The sequence below is a fragment of the Chlamydotis macqueenii genome, chromosome 1 (genome assembly GCF_036417535.1).
Source record: "Chlamydotis macqueenii isolate bChlMac1 chromosome 1, bChlMac1.mat, whole genome shotgun sequence".
NCBI classification, from domain to species: domain Eukaryota; kingdom Metazoa; phylum Chordata; class Aves; order Otidiformes; family Otididae; genus Chlamydotis; species Chlamydotis macqueenii.
Window position 1 is genome coordinate 10,195,028 of NC_141556.1, and position 18,178 is coordinate 10,213,205.

The 18,178-nt window shown below is 34.0% G+C and overlaps 1 protein-coding gene across 1 annotated transcript in view; it reads left to right on the forward strand.

Moving 5' to 3' along the window:
- Positions 1-18,178, forward strand: part of SEMA3E (semaphorin 3E) — a 147,436-nt gene that overhangs the window by 86,429 nt on the left and 42,829 nt on the right. The window contains exon 4 of the mRNA XM_086739947.1: positions 2,957-3,076. Within this exon, the coding sequence (XP_086596073.1) occupies positions 2,957-3,076 (120 nt within the window). The remainder of the gene's footprint in view (positions 1-2,956; positions 3,077-18,178) is intronic.

Genomic DNA, 18,178 nt, shown 5'->3' on the forward strand with positions numbered 1-18,178 from the left:
TTTTTTACCCTGTAAAGTCTCAGAAATAAATTACTTATCAGTGCTCTTTCAACTCTTTTTACTTATTTCCATGTTATTTGTTTCTTTATTTTCCTTTGCAAAAGATCTCTTATTCACTGCATAACTAATATTTAGTAGAACTGAAAATGTAATAGGCATCTCAGTGTTGAGGTACTTAATATATTCTCTGCTACCTCTTTCTATATAACAGAATAGGCCACTTATACAAGCTCTTACAATCTTTAAAAGTTATCTGTTCATCTTGTAGCAATAAAACTATGAGTATTGTAGTCATAAACATGGTTTCAGAGAGCTTGTAACAGACTTAATAGGACAGTTAGAAAAGTCTTGTCTTAACAACATCTTAAACTCGGACCACACTCTTCTGATCCAGATCACGCGAAGGAAATAAATTCTTCTGCTCTCATCCAGTGTGCCAGTAAACACACCTGTGGTGGGAGAGCTTTTGATCCTTTCAATTATTTTATTAGAAATGGAAAACATTCAAATATAGAAATAGAATTTTGTAGTGGTGACTAACTCCTTCACATTGAGAAGTTTCAGATGAATAAAATTCCACAGATCTATTAATATGTCTACAGAGCCTCCTAAAGACAACCACAACTTTTAATTAATTAATACAGTAGGAAGAAAACTTATTTTAATGTTCCCTTGGCTGATGCATCTCTTCCTTTTTATATGTACAGGATATTATTAGTGGGGCCAGCAGCAAAGCCTAGTTGCCTGACACTTCCCAGAATAGCACATTTTTTCATTTTTCATTTGTTTATAAATGATAAAGTTTAACTATTTGGAATGATTTTTTCTGTATTTAGTATCTGCCTCACGCTGGCTTTTTCTTCAGAAAATTTCAGGTATTTCTATGAAGGTGCACAGGAGAAAAAATGTGTAATTTTTGTCCATTTAAAAAAAAAAAATCCTAAGATCTCTCTTTCTCCCTAGTGCTTTTGAGACAAAGATCAAGAGCTGCAAAACGTATGTGGATAAAAAAGGAAACCATGGAGTAAAGACCAGACTATCACTGAGAGAGAACAGAGGGCATAAGTCAGGAAGGTCATACTTGGAGGGGAGGGAGAATGAGAGATGGCATCAGTGCCCAGCAAAGCATCCATTTAAAAACTGCAAAGCATCACAAAATTCCCATGTATTACCATTCTACTACCACCCATCAGCAAATGTTTGTGAAATGCAGACACAAAGTGGATACTTCTGCTTTTTAGTGTTGACTTACATATAGAGGATTACATTTTACTAATCTCTACTCTTTCTTTTCTCAATTTGTCTGATGATTCAAGCGACACGTTTAGTTTTAGTGGGTCTAAAAAATTTTGTCCAGGTGAGAGACACGTGGGTGCCACATGATGGAAGACTTTTTTTTTTAAGTTTCCTTTTTTTTTAAAAAAAAGGAATAAATTATTTAAGAATTAAGACATTCCAGAGGTAAGATATTGCAGGGTTGGTATGTCCTTTGCATATATACAATATTTAATTACAAAACAGGTTACCTACCAGTGTAGGTTACCTGCTTCTTTCAACCAGCATGGTATATCTTTGAGGTGAAAGATTAAGGAGAATCATGTAGCAAAGGAGAATTTTTCCTTGTGATTCTTATTTATTTGTTGAAGCAGTTGGCAAACTTACACTGAGTGACAATAGGGTTTGAAGAAAGAAGAAAGATGGTTTCTTAGTTTTGTGGAATTACAAGAACTGAATTCTGCCCATGGCCCCACTGCAGCTTCATCCTATGTGGTATTAAGATCTTGCAGATAGTCATGAAGACACAGGGTTGTTCTCAGATAAAAATAGCAGTCTGAAAACTAGAGTAATCATCAGTGAAGGACAGCATATTTTCAAAAAGGAAATTCCTCCACTCTGTGCTACACATTCATTTTAGGATAGAATTAATTACCTTTTGGATATGTCTGACTTACTTCGTTGGTTAGTGAAAAAGCCTATGAGAATAGCATAAATTATATATCTAAACTTTAGAATGTCTAAAGTTAGCTAAGATTAATCCCATTATAATTGTCTTCTGAAACTTGATGTGACTGTCTTAAAATCCACAATCTGAGTTGCAGAAATGTTGAGCAATGAATGGAAATGAACAGAAATGTTGCTCCAAACACAGGAATCATTGTAAAATGTTAAGTACTCTGTAAAACCAAGTCCCAGGAGTCTCCAAATCAATGTGTACTTTTATCTCACTGTCTCCATTTCTGTTTTAGCGTAGGAAGGATAATGACCCCACATCTCAAAGGGATGTTTGAAAATTCTTTAATTGTAATATTTATGAAGCTGCAAATACACTAATGAGTCCAAGAGTATTTCCCTGAGGAAAATGAATAATTTCTTCTTCAAAGGAGGGTTTGAACAGTGGAAACAGATAGAGCATGAGGCTATACAATATTAAAAAAAAATATTGATTAGCAATTAATTTCACAAAAATTAATGATGCAGTGGTCTTATGGAAAAAAATGTGAGAAAAATATTGTTATTTTTCTTGAGGTAATGTTTATTAAACTTCAGGGAGAAGCTATTTGCTGACTATTCATATCTCATGCTCTGAGTCTAAAGTCTAGTGCATCTAATAATACTTAGTAAAACAAATATTTAGATTTTCAGAATATTTTTGAGATTAAGAAGCACAAAAGTGTATTTTATAACTTAATAACTTCTAACTGGTTAAGCACCTAAAATACATTGTGATAAATCAGTGCTCTAAACTTGCTTTTTTCATGTCAGACGTGTCCATCCATGAATTTGGTCACACTGAGGTACTAGCATGAAGTGAGAGAACTAAGATGTTATATTTAACAGAACAGAAAGTTTCAATAGGCAGAGTATCACCGAAGGGCACTTGAGATAGTTAAAAAAAAAATCTTATATAAAATAAAAAGCTAATATTTTCCTATGCTTATTTTTTTATGTATACTAGGATGAATGTGCAAATTACATCCGTGTCCTTCACCGATACAACAGAACGCATCTTCTGGCTTGTGGAACAGGAGCTTTTGATCCACTCTGTACTTTTATTAGAGCTGGACATCCATCAGAGGTAAGAAATTTGTTTTACGGTAGTGATACTTTTGCTCTGGATTCCAGGAAAGCCTCTATGATTAAAAATAAAAATGCAACTTGTGTGTTGTTACACAGAGGACAAAATGCTGACTAGTTGATTCTGCTTACATGCTGCTTCCTCACATCCTTGCATCAGTGCACTCCCATTGACAGTCTAAAAAACATATGGAATTTATGAATATATTTTTAAATTTCTGACATTAAAAAAAAGCCTTCTTGAAGGGTTGAATTTCTGCAATTGTTATCAGATGGAATTTGTGGACAAGTTATAAATTACATTACTAAGTCTGGACCTTTGAAGTCCAGATTTAGTGAAAAATGGATGCTCAGAGTTATCCCTTATCATACACTTAGTAATACTGAAGAACTAATTTATTCAATTATAAGGTAAAACAACTGGGAAAGGATCCCAGTGTTTCTCTGAGCTGCCCTGCAGTCAGAGGAGGATTTCACTAGGCTGCTAGAGATGCATGTGATGACTGCTTTAGGAATCTGACCAGAGATTCTTGGTTACACACTTTGTGAGATGGGACTTAATGTGTGGAGATCATCCGTAGCCCAAAGGTAAGATTGGCTTTTGCTGGTAAGTGTCAAGAAGAGATGATGGACAATGGTCTTACTTAGTTTGTTCATATTTAATGATGTCTTTGGTAAAGCTGAGCACTTGTCATGGAGCTGATGCTAAAACACCATCCAAGAGAATTCTTGCTTGCACCTATGGCCAGGAGTGGAATTTTCAAGGTGACTGCATTTACAAGAGTACCATATTAGAGGTAGATTCAATTTTGTGGATATTTATAAAATAATACAAAGTGAACCACAAAGACCAACAATGAGAAAAAGTAAAGCTTCAAAATAAAGTTATGAGTGCTTTCCTTTCCATTTCCAGATATTTCAGAATATTTGTCAAAATCGTTATGCCACAATATAGTCAGTTCATGTATGCATACATATATATATACAAAAGAAAACACAAAAGCATTATGTTTAATGTTTTATGTAGCTGAACTTGGATAAATTAGAAAAAACTCTCTTGTATCCTAGAAAACCAAAGCTCAGTTTTTAATTATATTTGAATTATATCTCAGTTATTCCACATCAGAAATAGTCAGTTTATCAGTTTACAAATAATGTGTTTTCTGTATTTTTTTTTCAGTAATTTCAGCTTAAGTTCTCCAAACCAAACCGTTTTTTTTTTTCTGTCTCTTACATCACTTTGTTGTGGTCCACATTTAACTGACATTTTTGTACCTAATGTTAAAGCAGCTACAGTTCAGACTTGTTCCATACCTACATTGTTGTTTATTGGTCTACCAATCAAAACAATAAGAAAACAGAGGACAGAGATGGGAGCTGATTTAAAATAAGCACTTAGCTTAAATAAATATTAATTGCAGATACAAAGGTTTTTAAAGTGTAGTCATATAAATCAATTAAGGTATTTAATTTAGCTTTTTTTTTAAATAAACTTTTCTAAGTAAAGACAAACCAAACTAGAGAGACATCACCAGAAACAGTCTGCAAGAATCCAATTCATGCCGTGCACCTCCAACCAATGTCAAAATTAGAAGTATCTGAGAAGCTAAGACCTCAGCACAGCACTTTTACATTCGAAGTTATTTGAATTGCAGAAAAACACTGTCTTCTAAAATTGAGGAAGGAACTAAGTAATAAGCAATTTTCAAATAAGTCAGCTTTGCCTGTCTTCTTGGTCTTCTCATGAACCTCTTGTCCTGCTTCCTGATACAGTTTAAAGGAAGCAATGTCTGTATATTTAGGAACACTATTTAAGAAAGCATAAGCAACAGGCTAACAAAAATAGAAACCAAACAAACAAAAAAAAAATGAGAAAAAGACTTGTATATAAGAATATGTGGCCTGTAATCCTCCCCTTATGCATCACTGTCCTTCCTTCCCTTCTTTTTGTTTATTATTCTCCCTTGTCAAAGTGAAGTTCTAAAATTTTACCCACATAGAAATCATGGGAAAATTACCATTCTTCTGTTTGTGCAGAGCAACAGGAAATATATTTGCTACAGTAATAAGTAGCTATATTAGTTTCTATTATCTGAAAAGCTGACCATCAGGATTAAAAAAGTCAGGTTCCATGTGTATGGTACCTTAAAAATAACACGTTATGTGATTGAGTGGGTAAACTGTAGTTTTGCTTTCTTTGACCTATAAGGACATCACGTAGCTGCAGGAAGTGAAGGGACAAGATCCTTCCTCAGAAAATTTCAGTTCAGTCTCTGCTGATCTCTCTGGCCAGAATATCCTGATCCAATGAGCTTCCAATTACTGCCCCCATTTCTTCCACCTCAGCTCTCTGTCCTCTTTCTCACTGTGTGACTGTGATGGAAAGGAGAGTAACAAATGAAACAGTCTTAAAAATGTAATTATACTATTCCATTTCTACACAGGACCCAAACACTTTTATTAAAAAACTCAGACTTAATTTGAAGGGTAAATGCTGGTTTATAATATGCAGTTGACTAAAAGGAAAGTTTTTTAGATACTGTTGACATTTTTTATTAAATATATTGAATTTCAATATAAGTAGCTTTGATCTACAAACTAAGTTGCTTCTGAATGGTCTCTTTAAGTAGCACAAGGTGTATTTGAGGCTTACATACATTTGAACAATGACAATTTGCAGACATGTTGAAGTATAAATAAATGGTGGGAGGTAAAAAGGGAGTCCTTATAGCAGACTCCTATGTATCTAGATACCTAGCTAATCAGTGTATGAAGCTAGATTCACACTTCCATATGAAACTATGAATCAGCAGTATCAACACAGAGGAAATACTTCTCTATGGTCGGAGACCTTAACCACAAGTTTCAGTAGTGCTTCCTGAGCTGCTGGTAAAGGAAAGATGCAACCCTCTCAGTAAAATTTGCAAGATTCTTAAATTACAAACTGTATATAAATACAAATTAGAGATATAGGCATTTATGAACATGATAGAGTAGCAGGACTATATTTTCTACAACTTTGTCTCTTGCAATTTACTGAGCAGGACAAAGAGAAACAATCTGTTGGAACAAAACATCCGGCTGACGGTCTTGTTCTTGGTGCTCATGTTGCAGGAAAATTGATTTCGTTATTGAAATAAATTGCAACAAAAGTTTACATACAGTCATCCATTTCTGAAGAGCCACTTGGTAAGAAAATGAAGTATTATGATTTTTTCTTTGAACAGTGAGAATATCCCAAAACCATGATAACAATCATACCGTGTGGCACCCTAATCTAGTATTCAACATGCTTTTGTGAGGTGCAATCCAACTTACGAAAAGGAGCATTCAGCCTCCAGTATAAAGTCTTACATTCTTATGCAACTACAAATTCATATCTTCTTATCAAAACCAGATTTGAGTTGTGTCTTGCAGAACACTGAGTTCATCAGCAAATAGTGAAGCCAAAAGGAGATTTTGTTTTGTCTACAAAACAAATTTTGTGGAATTTGATTGCCTCATTGGCAGACATTGCTCCTTGGAACTTACTTAAAATCAAACCCTCTATGTTTCTCAAAAAACACAGTAAAAATGTCCATTCCCTTAACCAGTCTCTCTAAAAAATATTAACCAAACTTACTATGTTGTAATTGAAATGTACTTTGAAATCTTTCACAATCAAATTGTAGTATTGTACATTTTATATGTTTAAATGCCTCTTTCATGTTTTTCATTGTTTATAGAAATTTAATGATACTATGTATTTTGTCTTATATAAATAGTTATATTTCAGTATGTTGATAATGTAAAACACCAAGCAATAAATATTTGATTTATTGAATTCTACCTCAAACTTGTGTTGTACCACCAAAGTCTAATCAAATATATTTTTCTACATCACATTATTTATGAATTCTTTGATACACTCTATATCCAATTGCAAGATTAAATATATAACAGTGTACTGTAGTCATTCTACTGTAATATTAGCTTGATTGATATTGCTTTGGAATTCTAGGCTATTCACTTTAGTAAAGCTGTTGCCAGATATTATCTTTCTAAAAATATACAAGTATAGTCACTGACAGCAACATGAAACTTTTTATCTCTTTCTAATTACTTTGACTCTGATGAATGTTGCTTTCACAAATTTAAACATTTCAGCAAATTAGCCAATGTTTTTCTGCCATTTAGAAATAAATTGCAAATTGGGAAAAACAGGAGTTATTTGCAGACAGGACAACTATTGGTGTTTGCAAAAGAACATATTACGAAATCTTGTCCAAAAAAAACCCATAACCAAGTTAATTGCCAGCCAGTAAGTGAGTTCATTATCACTGACTTAATTAAATGCTTCCAAATGTCAAAAATCCATACAAGTCAAAAAAGGCTGAGTTCCTCCTGTTTCTATTTATGCAGCATCCTAAAATGAAGGAGAGTTCATTACATTAAAATCAACATTTTTTTTTTTCTGAAAAAACAAGAGTCAGAGACCTTCCACTCAAAATTTCCCATGATGAATTGAATACACATCCTTCCCATGCGGTCTGTGAGAAAAAAAAATCTGAGATAACTCTTCAAACTAAATATAAAAGATATGAAGAAAAGTGCATTAAAAAAATTTAATCTTCTTCCATTCTCACCAAATCGACATTTATCACTCCTGTTGCCTTCAATGCCAACAAGGCAAGGGGGCAGTGGGGAAGCATCTCCATCCAGTCTCTTCCTTTTGTATTTATATAAACTTGTAGTAGAAGATCAGTACTGGAAGAAGTGTTTTCTGTCTCACTCTATGTTGTTCCACACCCAACTGCTAGTAAAACACCACTCCACTACTGTTCTATACTGCTCAAAATACTCTAGGTGAATTATGGTGATCTTTAGATAAATCAAATGAGCTATGTGCAGTCAGGCAATGATTTTATCTTAATGAGTTATTTATTCATCAGAGGAACAGGTTTTAGGGGTGTTCCAGAGGCCTTCCTAGGATCCAAACTGCCTTATTAACTAACTCACAAAGCAGCTTTAACAAGCTCAAATGGGAGTTCCACGAAATACAGCTAAAGAAATTACTCTGCCTCCACAGGACCTTAAAAATGAGTGGAAATTCCAAAAGAAACCAATGTGCAGAAATAATATCCTAAGTTTTTGCAAACTGTATGGGGACAAGATAGAACTGATTCCTGAAGAGGAAGGCATCTCTGCATGACAAAACTTGTTGAGGAAATTAAAGTTATGGGAAAGAACAGTGCCTGAAGAATTTGTCTTCAGAACATGCTGTAAGTTTTTAAAATGTACATTGAACTGGCAGAGTACCATTTTTAATGCCTCATTTAACTCAGTAAACTGACTACAGCTGTATTTATCCACCTCAGAAGGCTCATGGACTAAGCCACTCTTTCCACAAAATGCACTGGTGGTTTCTGGGGGTTTCCCTTAGGTGTTCCTAATCTGATTTATTCCTTATTATTTTATTTCATCTTCAATTAGCCAGATGAGATTCTGCTTATCAGGGAAACACAACACTAAATTCTACGTCTTTAAGGCCTGTTAGAAAGGAATTGCCTTTAATGAAGCAGCAGTTATATTTGTTTTCTTGAAGGATAGTTCAGTCAAGTTGTAATTTCTTCTTCCTAATTTATGTTGCCCTTAATAGTTCATTGGATGTGGGGACAAGCACTTATTTTTCTTCATTCAAAGCAAAAATAGAATAAGGTTCAACTGTGCAATAAGCTTTGCATTTGCCTCTCTACCCCAAACAAATGTAGGCAACAGGAGCACCTCAGTTCTTGCTTTTCAAATTGAAGTGAATTGACATGGAAGTTAAGAGATAATGTTCCAGTCATATCTCGGTTTAATTTTTACATGACATAATTTTTCTGTTCTTGACCAACATTTGGTAATGTCATCATTATTTCAGCTTCTTTGAGAAAAAAAAAATTGTATATGTGTTTATATCTATTATTTTAGGATATTGTTTCTGATGTATTTTTATAATCAAAACAAACAATGATCTGCCCAGTTACTCCCTCTTCATGTTTTTTCCTATTACCTCATCTCCGCTCTCATTTTGCAGAGGATTAAAGAGAAGGAACATCTGGTTCCACTGACCAAATAGAAGTGGGTGTTGGTCAGTCCTTCATTAGACAGAATGTGTGACAAATTCTTGCCCTGAAAATATTTGCTCAGAGACACAATGTCCGTCTGCAAGGTTAAAAGCCACAAGTTAGTATGTCATCCACTAAATCTTAGCATGTTTTTTAATTCGATCTATTTACAAAATTGAATCTGTAATCTTAGATAGTATGAAATTGCCTATTTATTGGAGTCTTCTGCACCTATAGCTCATGTGAAACTACTCATTAAGTTGGGTGATGTTTAAACCAATATCAAGTGTTCATATATCTGAAGTCCTGCCAAATAAGCAACACAATGTAATAGAATTTTTTACCAGAGGGGTTCTTTACGTCATCTAGTCTGAATACCTACATCAAAGGGTCTCAGGTTGCACCAAAACATCCAAAAGCCTCAAATCTTAGTTAGATTAAAGCATTTCAGGTTTTGGAAGTGAAACATGCATACATTTCAAGAGAGATTAAAATGCTACTGAAGCAAATAATACGCAGGAAATTAATTATGTATTACCCCTATGCCCACAGCATACAACAAAGGTGCTGTGTTACAAAAGAGAAAAAGAAAAAGTTGAAGAATAACATCAACCCTAACCTGAAGAAGTATTTCTTACTGAACCCATGGCTTATCTATGTACTCCTAAGAACATGTGAAAGTACTAGCCAAGCAACACATGAAAAAAAATTTTGCACCAACTCAAATAACAACCCAACCTCCAAAACTGACTAATCTCCAAGTCTTAAAAAAGTAAAAGACAAAAAACCTCTTGTGATACAGGGAGAAAGAATAAATGCATATGGTTCTGTGAAAATCTAAAGTTAATGAGATTTGGTTATAGTAATTACCTTAATGAACAACTGTATATGTGAACATTAGTAAGGATAATAAAGAAAGGACAATTCTGTTCTTCCCATGCTTTGCTAAGAGATAATGAGAATTGCATAAATAGAAACAAAGACCAGAAGGAATCATCAGAATTTTTTATGGGGTCAGTAATATACTACATGGATAATTTCTCACACATACTGGATTACAACATACTCAGGAAAATATGGATTGTCATTTCAAAGAATCCAGATAATGGTGACTCCATTATTTCTCTGGTAAGCTGTCCTAATATTTCATTACTTTAAAAGTTAGGAAACAGCCACTTACTCAAGGTTAAACTTATCTAACTTCAACTTCCTGCCATTTAACCTTGATATGCCTTTAACAGCAAAGTTGAAAAGTCTCCCACTATCTTTTCCACAGCTTTTCCACATCTAAGTACCTATGCACAAAGATCAAGCCACCTCTTTACTTTTTTTGATAAGCTGAATAAATATAGCTCCTTAAACCTCCTATCACAAGGATTCCTCAGTCATATTTGTGTCCTTCCTGTGAACTCCGCAGTATTTTCACATGTTCTGGAAGTGCAGACACTAGAGCCAGACATGCTATTCAATGGTGTGTATACAGGCAAGGTCACTTCCCTACCTATATTTGAGATTCTTCTTTTCATAGACTCAAGTGCTGAGTTCTTGGCACAGCATCGTCATGAGAGATCTCTTCTTAGTGTTTTACACTGAAGCCAAAGTTCTTCTCTGGAGCACAAAGTTATTCCAGTTTACACACTTAGTTGAGGTACCTAAGTAGCAGTATCATATGCCAAAGTCAATGAAGTGATTTCTAGAGATGCCTTTCACTATCAGCTGTAACAAGGCACCTGGGATGTCCAAGATCCTAAATGATCCTTAGTCTAATGCTTGAAAGCGGTCTGACTGAACAAGGATCTGAACCTCCACCTTTTAGGGCGTTCTGATGTACTTCAGATATAAACTGCGTTCCCTGTTCCAAGACAGACCGCTTTGGATACGATTGTATTAAAATCTACTTTGTTAGCTTTTGACTTTTAACTAGGTATTGAGAGCATTCTATAACCTGAATAAACCCGGAGCTCTCATCAATCTTTTCTCTTCATTATTTATGCATCACCATTCTTTTTGTAAATTTTACTAGGAAAGAAATAATATGATTGCTTAAATCACTGCTAAATTTTACAATCACTTTTCTATCAAAAATGAAACTTTGGGAAACATTCAGTAAAGGAGGATTCATCGATGCATACCTAAAACAACTATACTTTGATACATGTAAACAGTTTATATTTCTTAGTAATTCTACAATGCACATTATTTCATCAAGTACCCATGTACTAAGTCAAATGCCCTGGAGAAAGTCAAGTATTCTGTATCAGCACAGTTGTTCTTATCAGTCAGTCTTACACATTTTAACAGACAACAGGTTTGTTTGACAGTAGTCTCCATCCATAAAATGAGGTGAATGACATTCATTACTTTTGGATACTGTATAAATAAGGCCATGCTTGAAGTTTAAGTTCAATTCAGCAGATTAGTAGAGAATGTGAATTGATCAGCCATATGAAATGAATTTTCTGTCGTATTAAACTTGCCCTTTGCAAGATTAAAGACAGATGGTTAGGAGAGAATGAATCAATAAAGAGGAATAATACTATTATCCCAAAGAGAAAGAAATACTCCACCTGTGTGGTAATTTGATGAGGGTAGGTAAAATATCCCAGCTCCCATCATAATGATTTTTAGCTTCTGACACCTTTATTTATAAGAGAAAGTATTTTTCTAAGTGACAGCACCTAGTGAAGTCTACGGCATTGTTTGAGGAGTGGAGGTACTGCTCAATAAGATGTTAGTCATAATAATTTAAACCAGCAAAAACTGAACAATGACAAAATTTAGTTAATATTTTTGCAGGTTTATAAAATGCACCCTTAATATTCTAGAACTCTTCTATAATTTATGATTGATAATTGTTCTTATTTGACAGAGATCTGTCCAGGAAAATCTTTCCAGATTGAAAAGTGAACTAAAAAGAAGTATTACTTATGATTGATATGCGTCATCAATAGGCAGTGGATCCACTCCTTTGCCCTTTCTTCCAGAATGGCCCACTTTGGCATACCCCATAGAAGCTCTGCAGAAGGACTGTTGGCTATCTAAGGCTCCATGCTACAGAGACAGACAGAACTTCCATAGGGTATCTGCTTTAATTCTGAAATCCATTGTCAGTTGAATGTAGATGTTGTCTTCTCCATACTCAGTGCATCTGTTGCTCCATCCATCACCAAAACCTAGAATGTAAGCTCAAACTACAGAGCTATATCTTTCCTTTTTTTTTTTTTTTTGTGACCTTTGTCCTCAATTATTATGATAGCAATCATTAGATGAGAGGACTTTTATCTGGTATTTTTTCTGATGTGACCCTCACAATCTCAACACAAGTTTAGCTTGTTGAAATCAAGAAAAAGGGAAAGCCTTGGCTAGTGAGGTTCTGTGTAAAGACTGTGCACTTCTCCACAAAAATGCCTTCACTTTTGTATAGCAATTTTGAACTATCTTTAACTGCACTTTCACCTGGTCATAAGACTATATCTCCATATAGATCTATTAAAAAATTTTAATTCTAGAGATCCCTTATGTGGTCCTGGAACTTTGATATATCCTAACTATCACATTAGTGCAATATAATAATATTTTTTTGCTAATGTTCCTGTTCTATGCCATAAGACCCTAATAAGTTTATATGTCCAGTTTAAGGTCATGCAAAGATATGTCTCCTAAAATTCTCACCAATTCACTCATGTCTGCTTAAACATTCTGAACTGCTGAGGACAAATGCCTGCAATTTCTTTATGCAGGATGGTTGGGGTTTTTTTCCTATTGCCAAGAGTATTTCACACATATTAAATCAGGTAAATATATTATTTGTGTCACTTCAGGCCAGATATTTTGACATAAGTCACAAATTGCTAATCCTTTAGCAAATTCAGACAGCAGTCTGACATAGCTCCAGATTTTAAACATGTTTTCAGATTGAAGCCCAATGTGTCTTAATCATTTAACTGTAGAATAAAATGCACAGACCTGAAAAATACATCTTAATTTTTAGGGAGGATATAATGTCTGTAATATTTTATGCACTCTTATCTTATCGGATGATTGATCTTTTCAGTACGTCACTGGATACTAAAGAGGATTGAAAACAGATCCTCGGAAGAAATGCTGCCTCCCAAATAATCTTAATTACGTCAAATAGCAGAGACTTGAGTATTTCAGCCAGTCTTTGAGAACTCTATTCCTAGTATTGTATCCCCATTTGGCCTGGAAAATAAAGTTGAGTCAACATGGAAGGTGTAATGTTAAAAATTAGCAATCCTCTGACAACATGCAGAGCAATTTTTTGCCAGTGCTTAGATCCTTGTGAAAATCAGCATTTGGATTTTTCAAATAAGATACTACATCATGAAATGCAAGATTCTTTCACTGTTGGAGCATCCTTTTGTTACTCACCCATATATCTGCATGCCTGTGTTATAGTGACTTAAATAGGACAGTAGTTTGCAATACAAAATTATTAGTATTATTGTAAGTATTTGGAGAACAGATTCCTTTACATGAATTTCATGATATTGATTCCTTTTCTGTTGGTTTTAGATTTTAAATTTCTTGAATGAGTTAGTTGGATTTATATCTACCTACCTAATATTTGAGACTATATTTATCAGATACTGCTAATACACATTTTTCTTAGTGCCAAAATTTAGTCTACTTAAATAAAAAAGACTGTATGATATGAGACATCTTTTCAGGCCTGACACAGTATATTATTTTCTGTTGTTAGCAAAGAAAAAATATTTTACTGTATATCTCTTTTGCCACTTGATGAGGCAAGTGTACAAATTAAGACATGTCATGGAGTTGAGAGTTCATTTTGGAGACTTATATTCGAGTTATATTTTCTGCTGCTTTACAGACATGTTCTGTGATTTTTCAGATTTATTTTTAATGGAGAAGTGAAGGTTCATCCTCCCTAAAAGAAGCCTCTGCGTAGTGTATTCAGTATGTCTTTCTATGTCAAAATAAAAATGTAAGGATAAGTGAGTATGCAAGAAGAAAAGCGGTGAAAAAATATTTTGAGAATACACAGAATGAAAGAATATATGTTAAAAGGTGTCATGTGAATTTATACTAGACACATTATAGTGCAAAAGATAATGGAAATTAGATGAAGTTCATTCTGTGCATTGCACTTCACTTTCTATTTTAGTCACAAAATTTCTCTGGATTCACTGAGTATTTAATTTCTCACATGAGAAAATATTCCAGTTACACCAGTGAAATGCTCTACAGATCTTATCTTTGATTCATTTTGAAATAAGTTCTTTGGTTCTTCATGGTAGGCTGTGTGAGTGCACATGAGTACATATGGATGTGCAAAATGCGACTTTAAAGGTACAATGTTATGATTAAACCAGACTTTAAAATTATATGAATAAATGAGAAAGTACATATGGGCAACAAATATTTTCCTTGTTTAGAAATAGAACACATGCTATGTTAAATATTTTTAAATTTTATTTTCTACAGAACAAAGTCTGTTACTGTCTTGGAGATTTTGTAAGTTACATTAATTTCCATGGCACTAAAGACTGTCCATAAAGCTGCAACTGTGTCCCACTGTGTACCTAACGTGGTGAAGTTTTTAAACCATAGTTTTTCCTCTGTGTTAATTTATTGTTTTCTTACTTTGGTTTTAAGAAAGCAGTAGGAAAAAGAAAAAAAAAAGACTACATGGAACCAGTGAATCCAAGAACAATACCCCCTATTTTGGGACAAGGATCTCAGTGTCATTCTCATGACAAGGGCAAAATTACCATGGACTTCAATGGAAGTGCACTGTAAGAGAATGTAAACCTGCAAGTGAAAATTAACGTCACACTTTTTATACAGTGGTTTGAGAAAAGCTCCTGAACATTCTGTCTTCAGAGCAGAGATGTGAACATCCCCTTGGCAGCCCTCTCCCTCCAATACCCTCTACATTTGTAGTTCTGCCTCTTGCTCTGGGCTTCAGTCTCCAAATCTGATGACCCTTGTTGAAAGCCCACTTTACCAGGTCACTCATTCAGCCAGTCCATTGGGATGTTTCCCAAGCGTCCCAAGGGGACATTTCCCTGTGGAGTCAGTGTGTCCCAGTGTGTCCCATCCCTTCCCAACAATCTTCTCCCTCAAACAGGGCACTATGATCAAATAAGGTGAATCTTTATGTTTATGCTCTCTTTTTTGATGCTTTAGGAATTACTTGAACAGAAAAAGAAAGACCGCATAGTATGACACTAGCACCACAGGGCTTTATTAAGGTTTTAAAAGAACGTTTTTCATAGTTTCACACAAGCAATGCATCTCTATTTTACACTTTTCTGTTCAATGCACTTTGCATGTGAACCTTCTTATTCATAATTCTCTTTTTAAAAGTCTCAAATATATGACTCCTAGTAAATGAAATGCATTTCCTTCAAACAGCTCTTGCATGCAATGTCATTCTTACTCTAAGGCTGAATAACTATGAGATCATTAAAGCTAAGAATGACTTTTGTCCAGTGAGTTACAGTAACAGTGAATAATATAGCCAGTGTTAAAAACTATATTCACAAGTAGCTACACAGTCTCTCCCTACAATACTCTAATTATGATTTACTATCTCACAATGTAAGTAACATGGACTTCCTAAAAAAAAAAAAAAAACAAAACCAAAAATAAACTCACAAACAAAAAAAAACCTCCAAGAAACAGCCTAAAAAAATGTCAAGTACAAAAAGGCACAGGTCTCCTGGAGAGAAGACCTTGGCTATACTGTTGAAGCATATGCATATGCAGTTCAGTATGTAATTAAAGGTTCTGAAATGGTTTAAATTTCCTTTTCAAAAATGCTGTTATGATATGTTTTACTTTTTTATTACCTGAAAAATAGTAAAAATTGAAAGTGAAAAAAATCCCCTTACAGAAAATCAACTTATTTTTCTCTCATAAAAATAATATCAACCAAAGCCTCTATATTTTTAAGTTTTTAATTTAATGAAAAGATATAGTGTTGAGAATAGGCTTAGGCACCTTGCTGAATAGGAATGGAAGTAAGGTTACGTTTTAAATTAATCACATGCATAAATGCATTCTTGAACCAGAGCAAAGCAGCACTTGGCAAAAGAGAAAGCAATTTTCTGCAACAAAAGTTAAATGTAGTCTTAAAATTTTAATGGCTCTGATTGACCTTTTCTTTCATTATTATTTATAACCCACATTATTCTTCATTGTCAAAAATTATCAATTTATATCAAGTTAATGTCAAAATGCTTGATGCCCTTGGAAATATCTTCTATTTCTTTCTAAACATCATTATTATTTTAATAGTAGTTGAAAGTGTATTACGTTTCCTGAATCATAGGTATCATAAATCAAACCCAGAGCTGCATTTTTTCCCAGACTACATGTAGAAATTTGTAATTCCACTCCCAGCCCTCCATATGTGTTTTTGCATAACTTTTACCCTAACCACAGAAAAGTGCCCATAAAATAAATTGCAATGAATTGCTGTGTTAGAAAATCTGTGAGGAAACTGTCCGTTTTCTTCTGACATTTTTCAAGAGATTCCAAAGTCACAAACAGCAAGGAGGGTTAGAATTATGGTATTAGCCTTGAAAGCTGCTTATTAATGTGTAACGCTTATTTCATTTAAATTGGCATCCCATGGAAGCTGACACATCTAACACCTGATCTTCAGCTACTTGCCCCAGTGATGGGAATAACTTATTGCCACCATGGAATATTTGGTATGCTATCCTAAAAGGTGAAGGTGGAAAATCTCTCTTGGAGGAGTCATTGCTTACATTTTCAGTGACTTTTCAGACAGTTACATTCATCTGCAAGCATTTATGAGATAGATACACATCCTGTTTTATATCAAAACTGCTGAGATCCACTTAGAAACTTCTCCAACTTGAACTGCAATCCAAATTTTTGTCTACTTTCAGCATTAGATTATATATTTAAGCTATAATCCTTATTCAGAAATTCCAGCTGTTAAAATGTAGATAATGAAAGCACACTAAGCATACTGCTTAACATTTTCATTCCATGGTCATATAGTTAGCTCTTCTAAACACATTCATGTAATAAATATTGAAAGAGATGAGTTTATCTTTACCGTTGATTTCATTCTGATTCTCAGGGGAATGGTTACCTATATTAGTAGCTTTTTCATTGTGACACTGTAATTTGGTGTACAGTGACACAAAATCCTTCCACATCATCTGGAAGACTCCCATACAAGCCAAGTCTCTCTGGTCTGAGCATCAGTGGCATTTTACTAGGGGAAGTCCTAAATATGAAGTGTAATTTGTGCTGCCTTGGTGGGATCATGCCTCATCCTATAGCACAAAAAAAACCCCCCTTGTTTTCTATTCCCTATGTAGAATGGAATATGAGTCATACACTATAAGCTACAAAGTATGGATAATACAATTTCTTCAAGTATTGTTTCAAAATAATTTTTCCACATCTGATCACTTTACCTGTGTATTTTCTGTAATCAGTTTTATTTTTTTTACTTTTTCTTTTCATAGACAAGTCAATTTTTATTTTACTGTGGGGAAAAGTGAACAGAAAGCATTAAGAGTAGAAAAATCTATTAAAATTTAACTCTCAGTTTATCTCTCCACTTATTTCTACATTTTTCTCTCTAAAAATTGGTGTTTTTTTCTTTATTTAACTGATGCATTGACAAATAGTTTAATTGAGAGCCCAAAAGATAGAATTTTTCATGAGTGACTTTATTTTTAATATCGAATTCAAGAATAAATAACAGCAGACAGTCAAATTGGTTGCAGAAGCATTTCCTCTACATCATATTTTATTACAATTATGACTCCATTTTGCACATTTTCAGAATGTTTTTCTTTACCTTCCTGAGTTCACCTTAGTCTTTCTGCTGTTGACTCAAAATATTATGGTATTTAGTTTTGAAAAATAACTATTATATGATGTTTGAAAAATATGGAATGGGGCTGAGATTTCCACATATAGTGAAATATTTTTTCATTGTTTGATATTTAGCCGACAGAAGAAGGGGAATAGTTACT